This window comes from Tachyglossus aculeatus, chromosome 19, assembly GCF_015852505.1.
Source record: "Tachyglossus aculeatus isolate mTacAcu1 chromosome 19, mTacAcu1.pri, whole genome shotgun sequence".
Taxonomy (NCBI): Eukaryota; Metazoa; Chordata; class Mammalia; order Monotremata; family Tachyglossidae; genus Tachyglossus; species Tachyglossus aculeatus.
In genome coordinates, this window is record NC_052084.1 from 39,761,603 (window position 1) to 39,783,655 (window position 22,053).

At 54.0% G+C, this 22,053-nt stretch overlaps 1 protein-coding gene across 1 annotated transcript in view; it reads left to right on the forward strand.

The window, feature by feature from the left end:
- Positions 1-11,075: 11,075 nt before the first annotated feature.
- Positions 11,076-22,053, forward strand: part of FOXO3 (forkhead box O3) — a 95,841-nt gene continuing 84,863 nt past the window's right edge. Inside the window, exons 1-2 of the mRNA XM_038760775.1 lie at positions 11,076-11,255; positions 11,418-13,106. Of these exons, the coding sequence (XP_038616703.1) occupies positions 12,459-13,106 (648 nt within the window). The 5' untranslated portion in view covers positions 11,076-11,255; positions 11,418-12,458. The remainder of the gene's footprint in view (positions 11,256-11,417; positions 13,107-22,053) is intronic.

Here is a 22,053-nt window from a genome sequence, read left to right on the forward strand (position 1 = left end):
TTCCTGTCTCACTAGCCTGCAATCTTGGTGTCATCCTCGACTCTGCTCTCTCATTCACCCCTCACATCCAATCCGTCACCAAAAACTGCTGGTCTCACCTCCGCAACATTGCCAAGATCCGCCCTTTCCTCTCCATCCAAACCGCTACCCTGCTGGTTCAATCTCTCATCTTATCCTGACTGGATTACTGCATCAGCCTCCTCTCTGATCTCCCATCCTCCTGTCTCTCCCCACTTCAATGTATACTTCACGCTGCTGCCCAAATCATCTTTGTGCAGAAATGCTCTGGGCATGTTACTCCCCTCCTCAAAAATCTCCAGTGGCTACCAGTCAACCTACACATCAGGCAAAAACTCCTCACTCTCGGCTTCAAGGCTGTCCATCCATCACCTCGCCCCCTCCTACCTCACCTCCCTTCTCTCCTTCTACAGCCCAGCCCGCACCCTCCGCTCCTCTGCCGCTAATCTCCTCACCGTGCCTCGTTCTCGCCTGTCCCACCGTCGACCCCCAGCCCACATCCTCCCCCTGGCCTGGAATGCCCTCCCTCTGCACATCCGCCAAGCTAGCTCTCTTCCTCCCTTCAAAGCCCTACTGAGAGCTCACCTCCTCCAGGAGGCCTTCCCAGACTGAGCCCCCTCCTTCCTCTCCCCCCCATCTTCCCTGCCATACCTCCTTCCCCTCCCCACAGCACCTGTATATATGTTTGTACAGATTTATTACTCTATTTTACTTGTACATATTCACATATTCTGTTTATTTTATTTTGTTAATATGTTTTGTTTTGTTGTCTGTCTCCCCCTTCTAGACTGTAAGCCCGCTGTTGGGTAGGGACCGTCTCTATATGTTGCCAACTTGTACTTCCCAAGCGCTTAGTACAGTGCTCTGCACACAGTAAGCGCTCCATAAATACATATGAATGAATGAATGAATGAATGAATGAATGAATGAGACTGGCCTTGGGGATTGGGAGATCAAGAAGCTTGAGCCAACAGGGGGCAATCTTGCCCAGGATGCTGGGCTTGGTCCTTTGCCCATAAGTCTAATCATTCTTAGTCACTTGGACATCTGGTTCTTGGAGAACCTGGGAGTTTGCATTCCCAACATTCCCTGCACCAGCACTGAGGAGACTCCCCACTGTACACACTGGGTCTGAGGCCTCAGCTGCTTGCACACAACTGTTTCTTCACTCCCTGAGTTATTCATTTAACAGTATTTATTGAGAGCTTACTATGTGCACAGCACTGTACTAATCCCTTGGGAAAGTACAATGCAGCAATAAAGACAGACAATACCTGCCCACAACGAGCTCACTGTCTAAAGGGGTGAAGACAGACATCAATACAGACATCAATATAAATAAATAAAATTACAGATATATAGATATATACATAAGTGCTGTGGGGGGGGGGGAGGGGGGGAAGAGCAAAAGGAGCAAGTCAGGGCTATGCAGAAGGGTGTGGGGAATGAGGAAGTGGGGCTTAACCTGGGAAGACCTCTTGGAGGAGATGGGCCTTCTTCAGTGAGGCTTTGAAAGGGGGGAGAGTCATTGTCCAACACAGGGACTAGGGCTGAATCAAATAGTTGGACCACTAGCTCATTTGTTTGCTTTGCATGGATTTGCACATATTTCAATCTTTGAGCACCTACAGCCCCCCTCAGACTCTGCCAACCCATTTAAGAGCTGCAGCTGGTGCAAGCTAGGTATCCCCCCACCACCTCCACCCACAACCATCTCCCTGACCCCAACCACCACCACAGCCTTGGCTGCCCTGGGCAACCCACGACCCCACATACAGGTGTGGAGAACTGCATCTCCAGCCCTGATCTCTCACCTTCTCTGCAGTCTCACATCTTCTCCTGCCTTCAAGACATCTCTGCTTGGATGTCCTCCCGTCACCTCAAACTTAACATGTCCAAAACAGAGCTCCTTATCTTACCACCCAAACCCTGTTCTCCCCGACTTTCCCATCACTGTAGATGGCACCACTATCCTTTACATCTCACAAGCCTGTAACCTCGGCGTTATCCTTGATTCTTCTCTGTCATTCAACCCACATATTCAATCCATCACTAAATCCTTTTGGTCCCACCTTCACAACATTGCTAAAATCCACCCTTTCCTCCCCATCCAAACTGCTACCACATTAATACAATCACTCATCCTATCCTGCCTGGATGACTGCATCAGCCTCCCTTTTGACCTCCCAGCCTCTCCCCACTCCAGTCCATAATTCACTCTGCTGCCCGGATCATTTTTCTACAGCAATGTTCAGGGTATGTCACCCCGCTCCTTGAAAATCTCCAGTGGTTGCCCATCCACATCCAGCAAAAACTTCTCACCATTGGCTTTAAAGCACTCCACCTTACCCCCTCCTACTTCACCTCGCTTCTCTCCTTCTACAACCCAGCTTGCACAGTTTGCTCCTCTGTTACTAACCTTTACATTGTGTCTCGATCTCACCTGTCTTGCCACCGACCCTTATCCCACATCCTGCCTCTGGCCTGAACGCCCTTCCTCCCCAAATCCGACAGACAGCTAAGCTCCCCGCCCCTCAATAAGGCACTTCTCCTCCACGAGGCCTTTCCAGACTAAGGCCCACTTTTCCTTATCTCCCATTCCCTTCTGTGTCACCCCGATTTGCTCCCTTTGCTCTTCCCCCCTCCTGGCCCACAGCACTTCTTTGTACATATCTGTCATTTCATTTGTACTGATGCCTGTAGACTCTAGACTCTAAGATCCTTGTGGGCAGAAAATGTGATTGCTTATTGTTGTATTGTATTCTTCCAAGTGCTTAGTACAGTGCTCTGCACACAGTAAGTGCTCAATAAGTACGATTGAATGAACGAACGGAGAGTCCACACGCACATTTCGCCCACTTTGAGCCACTGGCAGAGCAGGGGTGGCCCACTGCCCAGGGAAGGGGGCACAGATGGGAGCTCCCCTGGCCCTGCAGTTTGCTGACACCACAGCACTGAGGGAAACCCTACCCCATCCTATTTATATTGTTTTTGCCACCCCTTCTCTCCCTCTCACCCCACAACACAGCACTATGTACAGAAGCAGCATGGCATAGTGGATGGAGCACGCGCCTGGGAGTCAGGTCATGGGTTCTAATTCTGCTCCACCACTTGTCTGCTGTGTGACCTTGGGCTAATCACTTCCTTCTCTGTGCCTCAGTTACCTCATCTGTAAAATGGGGATTGAGACTGTGAACCCCAGGTGGGTCAGGGATTGTGTCCAACCTGGTTTGCTTGTATCCGATGCTTACTACAGTACCTGACACATAGCAAATTCTTAATGAATAACAACAGTGCCCAGTGCTTTGCACATAGTAAGCGCTTAATAAATACCATCATTATTATAATTATTATCATTATTACATCACAGGCCTGGGAATCAGAAGGACCTGGGTTCTAATCCCAGCTCTGCTAATTGTTTGCTGTGATCTTGGGTATGTCACTACACTGAGTCTCAGTTACCTCATCTGTAAAATGGGGATGAGTGTGAGTCCTATGTGGGGCAGGGACCGTGTCCAACCTGATTAACTTGTATCTAGAGAAGCAGCGTGGCTCAGTGGAAAGAGTCCGGGCTTGGGACTCGGAGGTCGTGGGTTCTGATCCCGACTCTCCCGCTTGTCAGCTGTGTGACCCTGGGCAAGTCACTTCACTGGGCCTCAGTTACCTCATCAGGAAAATGGGCATTAAGATTGTGAGCCCCCTCTGGGACAACTTAATAAACCTGTATCTCCCCCAGTGCTTAGAACAGTGCTTGGCACCTAGTAAGCGCTTAACAAATACCCTCATTATTATCTATCCCAGCCCTTGGCACATAGTAAGTGCTTAACAAATACCATCATCATCATCGAAGGCCAGGGAACAGGGGCGGGTGGAGGCACTCCCGAAAGCCCTGCCCTTATCCCTCTCCGGGACACAGCGTGGCCCACTGGCCCCCCGGGGGCTTGGGGCAGGGCACGCGGGGCACGTTGGGCAATGTTGCTCTAACCACTTGTCTGCTCTGTGACCTTGGGCAATTCACTACTTCGCTGGTCCTCAGTTACCTCATCTGTAAAATAGGGATTAAGACTGTGAGGCCCATGTGGGGCAGGGACTGTGTCCGATCTGATTAACTTGTATCTAGAGAAGCAGTGTGGCTCAGTGGAAAGAGCACGGGCTTTGGAGTCAGAGGTCATGGGTGTGAATCCCGGTTCCACCGCATGTCTGCTGTGTGACCTCGGGCAAATCACTTAACTTCTCTGAGCCTCAGTTACCTCATCTGTAAAATGGGGATTAAGACTGTGAGCCCCCCGTGGAACAACCTGATCACTTTGTAGCCCCTCCAGCGCTTAGAACAGTGCTTTGCACATAGTAAGCGCTTAACAAATGCCAACATTATTACTATTATTATTATCCGGGCCAAATCCGAGTCCTCCGCTCCCCGTCCCCCGGCCTCAAACAAGCGGAGCCCCGGCTCGGAGCAGGGGCCACGGCTGCGGCGGCTGCTGGTAAGGCGCTGCACGGATCCGCCGTGGAGAAGGAGAAGGAAGAAGAGAAAGGCTTGTCCCCGGGCTCCTCTGCCGCTAATCTCCACACCGTGCCTTGTTCTCGCCTGTCCCGCCATCGACCCCCGGCCCACGTCATGCCCCAGGCCTGGAATGCCCTCCCTCTGCCCATCCGCCAAGCTAGCTTCTCTTCCTCCCTTCAAGGCCCTACTGAGAGCACACCTCCTCCAGGAGGCGAGCACAGACTTTGGAGTCAGAAGTCACGGGTTCCAATGCTGGCTCCACCAGTTGTCAGCTGTGTGACTTTGGGCAAGTCACTTAACTTCTCTGTGCCTCAGTGACCCCATCTGTAAAATGGGGATTAAGACTGCGAGCCCCCCGTGGGACAACCTGATCACCTTGTAACCTCCCCAGCGCTTAGAACAGTGCTTTGCACATAGTAAGCGCTTAATAAATGCCATCACTATTCCCAGACTGAGCCCCTTCCTTTCTCTCCCCCTCGTCCCCCTCTCCATCCCCCATCTTACCTCCTTCCCTTCCCCACAGCACCTGTATATATGTATATATGTTTGTGCATATTTATTACTCTATTTATTTTACTTGTACATATCTATTCTATTTATTTTATTTTGTTAGTATGTTTGGTTTTGTTCTCTGTCTCCCCCTTTTATACTGTGAGCCCACTGTTGGGTAGGGACTGTCTCCATATGTTGCCGACTTGTACTTCCCAAGCGCTTAGTACAGTGCTCTGCACACAGTAAGTGCTCAATAAGTACGATTGATTGATTATTTATCTTACTTGTACATATCTATTCTATTTATTTCATTCTGTTAGTATGTTTGGTTTTGTTCTCCGTCTCCCCCTTCTAGACCGTGAGCCCGCTGTTGGGTAGGGACTGTCTCCGTGTGTTGCCGACTTGTACTTCCCAAGCGCTTAGTACAGTGCTCTGCACACAGTAAGCGCTCAATAAGTACGATTGATTGATTGATTATTTATCTTACTTGTACATATCTATTCTATTTATTTCATTCTGTTAGTATGTTTGGTTTTGTTCTCCGTCTCCCCCTTCTAGACCGTGAGCCCGCTGTTGGGTAGGGACTGTCTCTGTGTGTTGCCGACCTGTACTTCCCAAGCGCTTAGTCCAGCGCTCTGCGCACAGTAGGCGCTCAATAAATCCTTTTGATTGATTGATTGGTTGATTGTCCAGCCGTCGAACCGGCCTCCGCTTGCGCGGGACAAGTTGCCGGGGAGACGGCGCCTCCGCGAGGCGCCTGCTCAACGCCCAGGCCCACGTGCGTCGGTAAATAAGCGCGCGCGCGCGCGCCCCCCCCCCCCCCACCGCCGCCCGCGTCCCGTCAGGCCGGAGGGAGCATGCGCGCCCCCCGCCCCCTTCCAGCACGTGTCGGCGGCTCCCTCCCGCGCGGCCGAGCTCCACGTTCCTCCCCGGACCCTGGAGCGGGGCGCGCAGTAACCACTGTTTCCCCTCCCTTTCTTCCTCCTCCTTCTCCTCCTCCTCCTCCTCCACCTCCTCCTTTTACTCGATTGTTTATTATTCGCGGCGGGGGAGGCGAGGGCGGGAGTCCCCGCGGCCCCGCCAACCGGCCCCCGGCCGGCCCGGAGGAAGGGGGAGGCGGCGGCGGGCCCAATGGGGACGCGGTGGCGGGGTCGCCGATCACGCGCTTGTGGAGGCAATGACATCATCTGTTTGTCAGCGTCGACCAAGCTTGGTTGGGGAGCGGGCGTGACGTCAGTTGAGTGACGGCCCGGCGGCCCGCCTGCCCGCCGCCCGCCGCGGGGGAGAGGGGGAGGGGCCCGGACGGGTGCGGGGCGCTGCGGGGAGTCTCCCTCCTCCGGGACCCCGGCCCCGGGCGACGCTCCGGCCCCGAGCGAACGCGCAGCCCGAAAGTTTACACCATACAAACCGCCGTTTCCCGTGCACATGGGCGGGCCCGGGCCTCAGGGATACGCTGTGTCCCCTGCTGTGCCGTCCCATCCATCCTCGTCACACAATTACCAGGGGAAGATCTAGCCTATTACACTTTTTATAAATAAGCCGAGAAACACAATAAAATTTCTAAAATGGAAAGCACACTTTAGCAAAAACTGCCAGCTTTTGTCTTGGTTGGTTATAAGCGCTTAGTACAGTGGTCGGGGAAAGCCTAGCGTATTACATTCGAGCATTCTCCCCCTTTTAGACTGTGAGCCCACTGTTGGGTAGGGACTGTCTCTATATATTGCCAATTTGTACTTCCCAAGCGCTTAGTACAGTGCTCTGCACATAGCACGCAATAAATACAATTGATGATAATGATTACACTTTTTATAAATAAGCCGAGAAACACAATAACATTTCTAAAATGGAAACCACACTTAAGCAAAAACTGTCAGCTTTTGTCTTGGTTGGTTATAAGCGCTTAGTACAGTGGCCAGGGGAAATCTAGCCTATTACACTTTTTATAAATAAGCCGAGAAACACAATTTCTAAAATGGAAAGCACACTTAAGCAAAAACGGTCAGCTTTTGTCTTGGTTATAAGCGCTTAGTACAGTGGCCAGGGGAAAATCTAGCATATTACACTTTTTATAAATAAGCCGAAAAACACAATACAATTTCTAAAATGGAAAGCACACTTAAGCAAAAACTGTCAGCTTTTGTCTTGGTTATAAGCGCTTAGTACAGTGGCCAGGGGAAAATCTAGTATATTACACTTTTTATAAATAAGCCGAGAAACACAATAAAATTTCTAAAATGGAAAGCACACTTAAGCAAAAACTGTCAGCTTTTGTCTTGGTTGGTTATAAGCGCTTAGTACAGTGGCCAGGGGAAAATCTAGCCTATTACACTTTTTGTAAGTAAGCCGAGAAACACAATAAAATTTCTAAAATGGAAAGCACACAAGCAAAAACTGCCAGCTTTTCTCTCGGTAGGTTATAAGTTCTTAGTAGAGTGGCCTGCACACAGTAAGCACTGGATAAATACGATCGAATGAATCCCTACCCAGCCATTTTGGTAATACTGGCCTCTAAAACATCTTTTCTCCATTTAATTTTCAGATAACTCTGTTTTGATAAAGAAATGTGTGAATGTCATCTGATCATTCTCAGAGCTCAGCCCACTCTGTTTTAGGTATGGATGCCAGGGAAGTCACTTAGAATGTAAAGGTCCAGTCCTGCTGTTATTGCAGACTATTTCTATCCCCCAAAACTATTTGACTTCAAAAACTGTTGGTCTCCAAACTTGGGTCTCTGGACGTGCGGGTATGAAAGACAGAATGGACACATATTTCCAGGAAAGCCACCTACTAAATCAAATTTGTCTTTCCACGGTAGTAGTAGGTATGGAATTTATTGAGCACGAAGCTCCTGGGAAAGTACAAGAGAAGCACAAGGCCGGTCCCCTGCCCAGGAGGAGCTAATACTCTAATAGGGATCAGAGACATAAAAGTATTTTCCTCAAGCATGGACTAATAATAATAATGGTAGTTGGTAAGCACTTACTATGTGCCAAGCACTATTCTAAGTATTGTGGCAGATACAAGGTAATCAGGTTGGACACTGTCCCTGTCCCACATGGGCCTGACAGTCTTAATCCCCATTTTACAGATGAGGTAACTGAGGCCCAGAGAAGTAGTGAATTGCCCAAGGTCACAGAGCATTAGAGCAGGGATTAGAACCCATGACCTTCTGACTCCCAGGTCCGGGATCTATCCACTACACCGTGCGGCTTCCCACTAGCAGCATGGAAGCAGCGTGGCCTAGTGGAAAGAGCCTGGGCCTGGGAGTCAGAGGACCTGAGTTCTAATCCCATCTCTACCACTTGCCTGCTGTGTGACCTTGGGCAAGTCACTTAACTTCTCTGAGCCTCAGGTCCCTCATCTGTAAAATGGGGAATCAATATCTGTTCTCCCTCCCACTTACAATGCAAGTCTCATGCGGAACCTGATGACCTTGGATCTACCTCAGCACTTAGTACATTGCTTGGCACACAGTAAGTGCTTAACAAATACCACAGTTATTATTGGGTCATCAGAATCAATAATTAAAGGTACAACTGATTATACAGATAGACACAAATCCTAAGGATGAATGTGAATAAGTATGCAAATCATAGAGTCGGCTGCTGGGTTGATGTGTATTCCCTAAATAAAATTATATAGTTTGGAGCTGCCATCATCAACCCAAAGCCCAAGACAGGGTCTTTTGTCCTTTCCTCTGAAACTGAAGATCTGGGGGGAAAAAACCCCCCAAACCCCAGTTGACTTTCCCAAAAGCCAGTGTAGCAAAATGGCAGTTTCTGCTGGTACTAATACTTATCTTCAACAAAATGGCTTAGGAAACACTGAGTTTCTAATGGACCACTGTGCAGGAAAGAGGGACCTTAAAAACTGCCCAAAGGGCTTTTGGTAAGTAGTTGTGTAAAAATTGTGCAATAGATCCCAGGAGGCCAAGAATATCATCAGTTTGACAGAGAATTCACTAGACAAACTTCCAGAACTGAGCAAATCTAGACACCAGAATTGGCATTCAGAAAGAACAACTTCTCTGCCCCCCACCTCCCATTAACTTTCTTCCAGCCTCTGATTCTTCAGTCTGCATTTTACCCTTTCAAGAACAGTGATTTGAAGTGGGAGCATTTCAGTGTTTTAGGGGGAAGGGAAGAAGGGGGTGAGAAGCAAAAATGGTGGGAGTTGGATAGTGCCTATCATGGGCATGATGCCTGAAAATAATAATAATAATGATGATGGTATTTGTTAAGTTTTTACTATGTGCCAGGCACTGTACTAAGCAGTGGAATGATTACAAGCAAATCAAGTTGGACACAGTCCCTGTCCCACAGTGGGCTCACACTCTTAATCCCCACTTTTTACAGATGAGGTAACTGAGGCACAGAGAAGTGAAGCGACTTGCCCACAGTCACACAGCAGACAATGTTTGCACCTAGTAAGCACTTAATAAATGCCATTATTATTATTATTATTATTAAGTGGCAGGGTCAGAATTAGAACCCATGACCTAACTCCCAGGCCTGTGCTCTATCCATTATGCCATGCTGCTGAAGAGCCTGGTTAGGGCTGAAAAACTTCAATAAGAGGCAGTTTGCCTGCTATAAAGGAGTGGCAAACTTTCTTAAACATGGGCACAGGGGATGCCAAACCTCTGCTGTTATTACATTCCAAGGCTTATCAGAAAATGCTCCCTATCAGAGGTGCCAGCTTTTCCTGGTGAGTGCGGGGGCAAAAGAGGGACAAGTATTGTCGAGGAGGGGGACAGATTTCAGAAAGAGAGAGAGAGAGAGAGAGAGAGAGAGAGAGAGAGAGAGGAGAACAGGTCAGAAAGCCACTATTTTGGGCTGTTCCAGACCCAATTACCAACTCTCAAATCTGGTCAGAGCTGTGGTCAGCAAGGGTGGCAGTCCAACTCAGAGAGAGCTATGGGTCCAAGGCCCTCTATGGGCTGGCATCTGGAACTCATATCTTCCCCTGGGATCCAAGTCCATAACCACTTCCTGTCCAGGCTAAAGAAAATAAAGAATGAACTGTTCTGCGACCCCCTTTTAAAGAAAAGAAATGCATGTATAATGTAGATGATGCATTCTGAATTATCACCTACTTTTGGTCTCATAACCTAATGGAATGGTAAAAGATTCCTGTAGGCAAACAGCCGTTTTGAAGTAGTTAAAATGCACGGTTAAGGTGTATTCACTAAAAGAAAACCATTTCCAACCACTCCTGATTATCAACTTAAGGTCCATTGAAGAATGAGGAATAATTTCCTCCCGCATTAGTTTTTTTTTCTTTTAAAAAGAAGATACTTCTCTGAGAGAAGCAATGTGTTTAGTGAAGGTTTGGATGGCCACGCGTTGTTTCTAGGCTCGCTCGGGGAGTCCTGTTTCACAAGTTCTGCTGAAGTCGTGGGGCTGGCATCCCCTTCGCCGGGCAGGTCGCCAATTCCCGGCCTGGTGACCTAAGAGCAGTCGGTCGGTCTCAGAGCCCGGTTTGGTCCTCAAGAGGCTTCTTTCCCTCAGCGGCCCCCCCGCCCACGCCGCCGCCGCCCGCAAATTTGGGCTTCCCGGGGGTTGAGGGCCCACTTCGGCCTCCTAACGCCGCGCGTTTCCTGGAGTTACTGCTCGGGTGCGGGGGGAGGAGGGGGAGGAAGGGGTGGAGGGGGAGGGGGAAGAGGGGGAGGGGGAGGAGGAGGAGGAGGGGGAGGAGGGGGAGGAGGAAGGGGGGAGGGGGAGGGGGAGGAGGAGGAGGAGGGGGAGGAGGGGGAGGAGGAAGGGGGGAGGGGGAGGAGGAGGGGGAGGAGGAGGGGGAGGAGGAGGAGGGGGAGGAGGGGGAGGGAGAGGAGTGGGTGGAGGGGGATGAGGGGGAGTCACCCCCGCCCCCGCCGAGTCAGCCAAGGCCCCGCAGCTCCCCGGCCCCGCCCCGGCCCGCCCTCTTCTCCCCTCCCACCCGGTCCCTCGGTCCGTCTGCCCGCCCACCCGTCCCTCCCCGGGGCGGGGCCGGGCTACTGTCAGCTTAGGTTGAGGCCCCCCCCCTGCGTGCGTCTATAACTTTGTGTTGCTGCCGCCGCGGCCGCTGGTTGTTAGGAAAGGGTGTGTGGACGAAAGCGGTGGCAGGCGGCGGGCAGGCGGTAAGCAGGCCGGGAGCGGGCCCGGAGCGGCGCCCCCCGGCAGGCCGACTTTTGGCGCCCCCCGCTCGCGGGACCTGCGGGTTTTCGCCTTCTCCGCCGCCACCTGGGAGGGAAGTCGCCGAGGTAGGAGGCGCAGGAGCCGGTGCAGCGGGGGCGCCGTCGTGGCCCCTCGCCCCCGCCCCGAGTCCGCATCTGCCTTCTGCTGGCTTAACTCGCGGCTGGCCCTCCCCTCTCCCCCTTCCTCCGCCCCCCTTGACGGTTTCTTTTTTCCGTCTCTCTTGCCAGGCTTTCTGGAGGATCTGAGCGAAGGGAAACGGCTGTCAAGATGGCAGCAGTTGGAGTAGCAGCGGCGGCGGCGGCGGCAGCCAGAAGGTTATGAGTGCGTCGATCCTGGATCCACTAGCAACCTCAGGGAGAGTTTGGAGGTGCCCGGCCTGTGGGATCTGGGGATTGGCTCTCCTTTCCCGGGGGACGAGCAAGAATAGCACGAAAACCTCCAGCCCCGGTCCCAGGGTGGATTCCTTAGCCCGGCTCGGCGATCCGCTAAACGCCGTTCCTCCATTCCCTTCTCCTCTTCCTCCACTCCCTCCCTCCCCCTCGTTGCCCTCCGCCCTGACAGTGGCGAGGGCTGAAATGAAATCGGATGCACGTTAACCCTCCCCTGGCCCCGGCACGGAAAAGGGGGGCGAAAAAGTCCTCGATCCGATTCCGGAGCCAAACATCCAACTGCAGAAACACGAGGGACGGGTGATTGGAGGCTCGACAGATCCAGCGTGATCTCTGCTGGGGGTTTGGGGGCGGAGGCGGAGCGGAAGACGCCGCTGACTTTTCCTCTTGCCACCGAAGCGCTTTTGCAGCTGCACGGGGTGAAACATAAACAAACAGTCGCGCACGCAGACACACACGAAGAGCGGGCGAGGAGTAGCCCCACTCCCGGTTTTAAAGGGACGGCCCCCACCCTCCTCCCCCTCCGCTTCCCTTCCCCCCGCCCCTCCGTCGCTGTGCCCCCTCCCACCTCGGCCCGGCGAGGCCCCGGAGAGCCCGCACATCTGGCCCGGCCGGGGGAGGGGCCGCCCCCTCCGGACCTCATCCTGGACATTTCCTGAGCCGGTGGCGGCGGCGGCGGCGGCGGAGAAGAATCGGGACGCTCGCCCGGCCGAGGATGCCCGCGCCCCGGGCTCGCTAGAGGAACTAGTCGGGGGCCTAGTGGAGGAGGACGGGACCGGACCGGGCAGGAGAGGAGACGGCGGCGGCGAAGTGCGGGATCTCTCGACCCGGTTGGGGGGCGAGCCTTCCTTCTCCCCCCGGGCGGGGCTGGCGGGCAGGATGGCGGTGGCTCCGGCCCCGCTGTCCCCGCTGGACGTGGAGCTGGACCCGGACTTCGAGCCCCAGAGCCGGCCGCGCTCCTGTACCTGGCCGCTGCAGAGGCCCGAGCTGCAGGCGAGTCCGGCCAAGCCCTCCGGGGAGGCGGCCGTCGCCGCCGGCTCCATGATCCCCGAGGAGGAGGACGACGACGACGACGAGGGCGGCGGGGCCGGGGGCGCCGGGGCCGGGGCCGCGGGCGGCGGCGTGGTGGCTCTGCTCCTGCCCGAGGGGGCGGCCCGGCTGGCGGCCCCCGGGGCGCAGGACGCGTCCGGGACAGCGCCGACGCCGCCGCCGACAACCGGGTTGGTCGCGGGGCAGCAGCAGCAGCAGCAGCAGCAGCAGCAGCAGCAGCAGGCGCCGCCGCTCCAGCAGTTGCAGCAGCAGCAACAAGCGCCGCAGCCGGCGGCGGCGGGGGCGTCCGGCCAGCCGAGGAAGTGCTCGTCTCGCAGGAACGCGTGGGGGAACCTGTCCTACGCGGACCTCATCACCCGCGCTATAGAGAGCTCGCCGGACAAGCGGCTCACCCTCTCCCAGATCTACGACTGGATGGTGCGCAGCGTGCCTTACTTCAAGGATAAGGGCGACAGCAACAGCTCCGCGGGCTGGAAGGTGCGGGCCGGGGGGTCGGGGGGCCGGGGGGACTCGGGCACTTGCGAGCCTCTCCTAGGAGCACGGGGGCTCGGGGGTTGGAGGGGGAGGAGGAGGAGGCGGTCGGGGGGATGTCCGTGGCAAGGAGGGCCTCGGACCCCTCCGAGCCAAGGGGAGGTGCGGCCCATCAGCGTGGGGAGGGGAGGAGGACGGGGAGGACGGTGGGCTCGGAGGACGAAAGCGGTGTTCATTCGGTTCCCCGTCCAGGGTGATGTAGTGGCCCCGGCCGGCGGCGGCGGCGGCGGCGGCGGCGGCACTGACCGGGGGACACCCGGTTTACGTTTGGAGGCGGTGGGGTTGGGGTTGGGGCCCGGGCGCAGAGGGCCGGTGTCCAGCCGGAAACGGGCCCTTCCGCGGTGCCAATTACTGGGCGGCGCCGCCCTCGGCAGCGTGGCTCAGTGGAAAGAGCCCGGGCTTTGGAGTCAGAGGTCATGGGTTCAAATCCCGCCTCCGCCACATGTCTGCTGTGTGTCCTTGGGCAAGTTACTTCACTGAGCCTCAGTTACCTCATCTGTAAAATGGGGATTATGACTGTGAGCCCCATGCGGGACAACCTGATCACCTTGTATCCCCCCCCCCCCAGCGCTTAGGACAGTGCTTTGCACATAGTAAGCGCTTAACAAATGCCATTATTATTATTATAGTGACCCCTCCACCCGGCCCCCGGCCGGCCCCCAGGGTCTGCAGCACCTGCAACCGCCCGTCGCTGGCCGTCTAGTGCGGGCGGGGCGGGGCGGGGCGGGGCCTGCCAACTCCGGACCCCCGCGGGACACCCCCCCCCCCCGCCCACCGGCTTGGGGCACATGGTGGAGGCGGGGCGATGGGGCGGGGTCAGGTGACGTCATCGGCGAGGCGGTGGCCGGGGCCCCGTCGAGGATCCCCGAGGACGGACCCCCGCGGGGTGATGATGATGATGGCATTTATTAAGCGCTTCCTATGTGCAAAGCACTGCTCTAAGCGCCGGGGAGGTTACAAGGTGATCAGGTTGTCCCACGTGGGGCTTACAGTCTCAATCCCCATTTTACAGACGAGGTAACTGAGGCCCAGAGAAGTTAAGTGACTCGCCCAAAGTCACGCAGCTGACAGTTGGCGGAGCCGGGGTTTGATCCCATGATCTCTGACTCCAAAACCCGGGCTCTTCTCCACTGAGCCACGCCGGGCGGTGGTGCCCAGGCAGGGGGCCCGGTGGGGCTGGCCTGCTTTTCGGGGGGCAGGGTGCAGAAGCCCCAGCCGCCCCAGAGCTTTTCCCCTCCGGCCTGGCCGAGGGGGCGGTAAGCCCACCGGGCTCCTTCCGCGAAAGCACAATGGCAATGCGCGGTCAGCTCCCGCAGGGTCTGGAGCAGGGCTCCAGCGCCCTGAATCCGCCCGCTTCTCTACCCTTTCGCCATCCGCTAACGTTGGCACTACGTATTTTGGACTGTGAGCCCACTATTGGGTAGGAACTGTCTCTATATGTTGCCAACTTGTACTTCCCAAGCGCTTAGTACAGTGCTCTGCACACAGTAAGCACTCAATAAATACGACTGATGATGATATTTTGAATGGGATGAAGTGTTCCATCTTCGCAAAATGGTTTGAGTTGCCCGATGTAAGTGCCAGTTGCCCAGGACGGGAGGCTTGAGTGGGATCGGCACTCAGTTTCCGAGAGACTGGTATTAGTCGTTAAAAATAACTTCAGGAGTTCTGTCCTCCTCCCCAAGCTCCTTATATTTGGCGTGGAGAAAAGAGCTCACATCATTTAAGAAACAGATGAGCTGGGAGTTTGATAAGCGGGGAGCCTCCTCAAATAAGAAACCCTTTTTTGTGTTTTTTGGCTTTTGACTTGATCTCTGTTGTTTGGAACATTACTGCTAATGAGAGGGTTTTTTTTTTCTTCTTCCAAATCCAGATTTTGGGGAAAGAGTAGTGAATTGTGCTTATCACACAGTCTTTTAGACTGTGAGCCCACTGTTGGGTAGGGACTGTCTCTATATGTTGCCAACTTGTACTTCCCAAGCGCTTAGTACAGTGCTCTGCACACAGCGCTCAATAAATACGATTGATTGATCAAGATTTAAAAAAGGGCTAGTTTAAAGCCGTTCAAAACTACCACCACGTAGGCAAGTGAGTGTTCAGGTGTCAGTCACACAATAGTATCCTCGATTTCCACCACACTTGTACCAATGAAGGTCACATTCCCAAATTGATCTGGCCAAGCCCTGGATTTTCACAGTTTAGAGTGACAGTAATTCCAGTCCTAAACTTCATATAATTGTCATGGCCAATCTTTTGTCTTATGGTTTCAGTTTTCCTTCCTGCTAGATTATGTATCTTTCTGAAAAGTTATGAAACATCCTCCAAGTTGAAGTGGTAGAGGGTTAAGTATGCCTAATATAGAGAGGCAGATTGCTAACCATTTATATTTGTAGTCTTCTGTTGAGTACAATTCTCTCTTTCACTAACTGGAAACCTAGGTTAATGTACCACATGAAAACTTTGATCCTTGGAGGTTCTGGGGATATAATTTAGTTCAAAAGTTTCGGTGAGAGGGACTGTCATCAAAAGATGCAAACATGCAGGAACTACCAAACTTGTTACCTTTGATGGGTAGGTGAGCCCTTTGAAAGTGGGGGGCAGGGTCTTTAGCATTCCTGTGACTAACAGCTTTGCATGGCTTGTTGGGACCCACAGGGGAGGAGGACAGGGAGGCCAAGAGCGGGGAGGTTGAGAGCTGTTTGTGACCCACTTCAGGTGACCAAGTCTCCCACATTTATTGGTAAGTAGCCCTGGAGTAGGAGTAGTAATATTTCTGTTAGTCACTGGAGGGGGTTTCACGTCAGTTGTGCTGCTTAGTCGCTGACCCCGCCGGGCCCAGCGCAGGTGTTGTCTCCATGAACGGATCGATGGCAAGCCAGATGCTCTGGTGTGCCCGTTCCAGACAGCTCCCACTGGATCTCATTCCTCGCTGCCTGGTCTGAGGAAGGGTTTCCCTGTGGCGGTGGCTCCTGGGAGGGGCCGATGTGAGTAAAGGTGGCTTTGCTGAAGGCACTTGGCCTCAGTCTGCTAGGCACCATTTGGACCGTTTTAAACAGCACCAGTCCTGTCCTCAGGGAGTCCCTTTGGCCTCTCCCTGGCCTTCGATGCCAACACGGTCTGGGAAATAATGCTGCTAGATTGACTGAGGCGGAGTGCTTTCTGCAAAGCCGCCTCGATGTTAATTGAGAGGTAGTAGCCCAGGGCTGTAGAATTATTCACCGAAAAGATTCAGGTGTCCCCAGAAGGGTGAGGCGAGCTTTGTCTGGCTTCCCTAGCCATATTTGTAGGTCCAGATGGTGCCTCTGCCTCAAGCCTCAGTGATGGTGGAGAGTGGGCCTGGATATTTGGAGGCAGTGAAGAGGAGAGACGCTTCCATTGCTTTTTTCCAGACTGGACTGGTTCTGCACAAAGGCCAACAGCTGGGTTTCCTTAACCCTAGCCAGACAGTGGAGGGATTGGCCAGGCGAGGATGATCATAATGCTAGTGATGGCATGTATTAAGTGCTTACGGTGAACGAAGCCCAGGGTACATGCAGGCATATTCAGATTGGACACCCACAGGGCTCCCAGCACCACCTAACCTCACCGTCACCCCTCAGGGCAGTGTGGCCAGACCTCCAGGTGATCTCACTCATTTGTTCATGTCCCTTTTCAACAGGGCTTGTGTGCAGAGTGCAGAATCTGCCTGCTCTAACTGAGCGCCCCTACCCACCCCGAGCCTCGGGCTCCCACTGCACTGCCCGCGTTCCAGACGGAGCACGCCTCATAAGCTGAGTAGGAGCCACTGCTTGAGTGAAGCAAGCGAGCTTGGCCGAGGTGACGTGGGCACTCTGGTAGAAAGCCCGGTTGTGCTGGGCTCTTGTCAGAGGGAGTTAATGAGACCCAGAATGGAAGCCCCAACCCACCCTCTCGTGCCTGCCATTTGGGGCTTCTGTGGTGTCTGCATCTTCCCCACCTGCACGGCTGCACTACAGAAACGGGGTGAGATCATCATCATCCCAGGCCGGCTGGGGTTTGCCCCAGCTCTTCTTGGTCTCCCTCTGCTTTCAAGTGGTAGCTCAAGCAGAGAGAGGCCTCCCAGGCCATCTGAAGATTGTCTCGGGCCCTGACCCTTCTTGCTAAAATGCTCTGTTTTGTAACTTCCTCCAGAAGTACCCGTCAGTGATTCTCAACTCACGTCCTTCCCCTTCTCCCCAACCCATCCTCGCTTTTCCTCTTTCTTAAGCGTGGCCTGGGCCCAAAAAAGAGACATGATGGAGCTTTGACACTCACACCTGCCCACTATGAGCTGACACGTGGCTCTTTCCAAAGGACAACCAAGTGGGCGCCTCCTGTCACCTCTTTGTCGCATCTGTCTCCTTGGTGGAAGTTAAAGTGCCGCCTCAGTAGAATTATTTTTAGGAGATTTTTAGGAAGGTTCTATTTTAGGAAAGTGACACCCTGAAAGAACATTATGTAACTGAACCTTTTATACTGTTTGTAATTCCCACTTGAAAGCTAAAGCTATTTCCACTTGGGAAATGCGGACGTGTTTTCCAGAGGCAAGCTCTTCCCTCGAAGGTCTTGAAAAATGCCCCATCCGAGGAACCGGGAAAAAGCCCATATAGAAACTTTGCAGGTGGATTTGGCCTTCAGCTCCCTGTTCCTCCGGCGGCCCCTCCATCACACTGGGGCCTCGATGGGGGATTCGTCTGCTCCAGTGTTGTGCTGGGGGAACCAGGAGGGGAAACGGGGCCAGTAGGGGGCTGGGCCCCGAGCGGTTGTCTGCTCATTGCTCTTCTCCATGTCTCTCTTTAGTGCCCCCGTGACAGTGGTCTAGTGCAAAGGCCCACAGTGATAAAATTTCAAAATGTGGTGAGCCACATGGACGTTTTGCAAGCCCTGAACCTGAAAGCCAGTTGCTTTCTTTGTAGAGTGTGGGCATGCACTCTTGTCTGGTGGCTGACAGCTCCGGATCATCACTGCCTGGGATTGGCCCCACGAGGGAGCAAGGGGTTGGACTCTACACCAGCTTCTGATCCAGCAGCCTCTGACGGCCACCTGAGCTGACCATTCCAGAGGGGCCAAGCCAGTGGGTGCCTTAGGCATAGCTCCAGCCGGGATTGGAAGTGCCAAGGCAAACTCAGGGGCTGTCCTCCACACCCACCTGCTCCTGGGGCAGAGGGAAAAAGGAGCCCAACTTGACCCCAGGAGAGGGAATGGGCCCAGCCAGGTGTAGCCATGGGTCTGAATCCTTGACTTCTCAAGGAGCCAGACTGGTCTGTGATTGGGCCCAGGAGGCTGAATGGGCTGGGAGCCTCTTAGGAACTGCCCCCACCTCCATGCTCCTAAGCACACTGGGGCCTCTGTTGGGCTCCAGAATGGACTCCGTATACCAGTATCCTTCAGTGTTGGGCTGTTCTGAAATGGGGAGTCTGCAGTCCAAAGTGGACCACCCAGGGTGAGCCAGGGTTGTCCTCCTGGGAGTGAGGGTAGGTTCAGCTCGTCTCCTCTCTGCGCCTGACTCCGCGCTGCCTGTCGCTCCCAGGTCCCAAGCCGTCCTGTTCGGCGCCCAGGCACCTTGCCCGTGCAGTAGCGCATCCATGAGCTGTTCTGCTGTTAGGCCGGGCCAAGGCGCATCCATGAGTTGTCCTGCTCTGCGGCCCGAGCAACTAGCCCAGGCCACATCACATCCTTGAGCTGCCCCGCTCTTTGCCCAGGCAACCTGGTCCAGCCTGCAGCACATCTGTGAACCGACCCTCTCTGTGCCCCAAGCACCTAGCCCAGGCCACAGCAGGTGAGTTAGCTTCATTTGCTGTCTGCACCCTGTTCTGATGTCAAGAGGTAGCAGGGACATTGCAGGGGAATATGGTGCTGTCCTTTGGCGCCCCTTACACCTGGTGCCTGGTCCTGGGCAGCACTGTTTTCCGGGGTCTTGCTGTTGGCCATTGGTGCTCAAAGCGACATCCAGGTCCAGCATCAGGAATGCAGTGATATCACCGGTTCTTGTTGGCGCCTGCCTGTGCAGTGGCCTAGACAGTAGTCCATAAAGACCGTTCCAACTGCAGCTAAATGCCTCGGAGCACAGCGCAGAGCCTAGAGCCCCCAACGGTTCAGTTTGGTTGCAGTCTTCAGGCCTGTTTGCTATGGCAGGGTCCAGTCTCCTAGGCGCTCTTTTGCCTCTGTTGTGGATGAAGGTAACCAGGAAGTCTCTGTCACCTGACCTTTCTCTCTGGGTGTGCCTTATGCCCAGGTGTCTTCGGCTATCCCTAGCGGGGGCCGGCACAGCCCTGGGGGAGCCAGCCGATCCTTGTGGGAGCTTTTCAGTGGCCCAAAAGCACAGCTGGCATAGGGAGTTGACGAGTCTGCAATGGATTCCTCCTGGTTTTCGTAGCCCGATAAAACAGACAAGGTGAAATATCTAGGAGAAATCTCATATAATGCTCATTGGATTTTGAAACATGAAAGCAGGGTTGATTTGGGGGGGTCTAGAAACTCAAAGGATGAGGTTGAGGGTGTTCACATGAGGAATCAAGGTGTGGTTCTCCTTCTATTCAGAAGGCTGTGTCCTTAGCCTCCTCACTCCTCCCCCTGCTCTCTGGCTGGTCTGGCCCGACGCCAGCCTGGAGAGCAGATGGGTCGGTGAGCAGGCCGCCTGCTGTTTTTGTCACCTCTTCTCTCCGTCAGTCCCAATTTTCCTGGGCAAAAGTGCATCCCAGCACACTTGCCCCTGCCCATGTCAAACTTTCCTTCCTCCCCTTCCAGAAGCACCAGCAGGAAATTCTGAAATTTCCCCCTAGCAGGGGCTGTGTGTGAGTGAATGGGTGGGTAACTGAGAGTGTATGTGAACTTCTATCACTGGGACTGTGCTCCTTCAGTTACCCTGATTCCTGCCCTGAGGTGCTGCTGGGCAGCTCCTGGAGTCTCTGGCTGGCACTGTTCCCCTTGCTCCTGTGGTTTGGAAATAATAATAATACTAATCATATGAATAATTGTGGTATTTCTTAGGCACTTACAATGTACCACACTAAGTGCTGGGGTAAATACAAGATCATCAGGTTGGACACAGTCCCTGTCTCACTTGTGGCTATCAGTCTAAGTGGGGGAGAACATGTGTTTCATTCCCATTTGATCCATGAGGAAACTGAGATACAGGCCCAAGGTCACACAGTAGGCAAGCGGTAGAACCAAGATTGGAAGCCAGGTCCCCTACCTCCCATGGCATGTGCTCTTTTTGCTAGGCCACACTGCTTCTCTTTCCACTTGACTCCCCGACTAAAGTATAAGCTGCTTGGGAACAGGGCACATGGGTCTTGCTTCCAGCGTGTTCCCAAGTGCTTAGCGCCATGCCTCGTGCCCAGTCAGTACTCTAACTGTTGCTGCTGCTGGTGTAGCTCCGGCCCGTCATTCCAGCGTTCCAACCTGGGGCTCCATAGCTCCATGAAGCTCCAGGTGTTTTTCTTTCCCTGCTGGGTAATGGGGATGAGGGCACTCCAGGGCTACACACCCAAGGACCCCAAGGAACTGGGCCAAGAAACAGGAGGTGAAGTTCTCGAGGTGATGGGTCGAGGCTGAACTGGCATCTAGAGATTGGCCTTGGAAGGAAAGGGGTTGGGCTGGGGACCACCAAGAGGGTAGAGTTCAAGTGGCCAGAGCTGGTGCTAGTGGAGTGGGTGATGGAGTACAGCCCCACCGAGGCACACCCCCACCCCCCAGCTGGGTTTAAAGCTATCTATTTTTGCCCCCTGCTGGCAGTGGTGAAGACAGCACGTGAAGTGTGACGTGGCAGGGAGAAGCTTTAGCTCCACTTTTGTCCCTTATCCCACCAGCCTTCCCATTTTCTTGTCTCTGGTGTGCTGGCCCATTGCTCAGAAGAGAAGCTGAAAGGCCCAATCTCTTCAGATGCTCCGTGGCTAGAGCCTCTGGCTGATATTTCTCAGTGGAGCCCTATTACAACCCCATCCTTAATGTTCTTTTGTCTGTCTCCTTCCTCAGTTCCTGTGTAAGTAAAAAAAAGAGGGCGATGCTGGCCCAAGGAGCCCTGGGAATGGCCAAGGGGGTGGGGAAAAATGGAGGATGAGGAAAAGAAAGATGGGTTAGCATTAGCCCAGAGGCTGTATGGGCAATGGCCGAAGTGTGAGTGCATTTCCGGGACTACGTTCCCTCAGCGGAGTGAGCGACGACCCAGCACGTGCATGCAGCCGGGACTCTTCCCGGCAGAAATGATCAGGAGAGGAGGATGCCCGAGGATTCGGGAGCACCGGAGAGGAGGCAGCCACGGATGTGGAGGACCCGCCCCACCCTGCCCGCATGGCCAAGCCACAGTCGGTTTGATGTGTTTGTGGAGCCTGGGTAAGAGAGATGCTTCTGGGGTCTGAGGCAAAAGGGCAGAATTGATCATTTCTCTCCGTTCAGGTTCCCCATCCTCTGAGAGCAAGGGTGATACTCTGTAAACCGTGTGCAGTTCCTTCCTTTTATGGGAGTTAGGGTCAGGTGTCGCTGGCCGACTGAGATAGCAATTATCTGGCCGATTCAGGCCTTGAGCCTGCTCTTGTCTTAGCCACACAGATGACCAATGATTCGACTCCAGGCTGTAGGGGTTTGGCTCAGATGAACCACTGCTTTCCCCCAGTGTGCAGTACCCCAGGGGCCGTTGTTTGCATTTGAGGCCTCTGTGAGGGGAAAATTTGGTTAATGCTTTTCCCTTTGGGCCTTTAGGGCCTGGAGTGTAGGTGGGTGAATTTTCCCACATAAACCGGTTGTAAGGGCTGAGGCCCTTTTTTCAAAGTTCAGTTAGTTAGTGCCCCACCAGCTAGGGTGTGCATGAGGAGTTGGAAGAGTAGTCTGCCGGACAGGTTGACAGTCCCAGCTCTGTGTGAGGAGGAGGAGGAGGAATGAGCTGGTTGGGCTGACC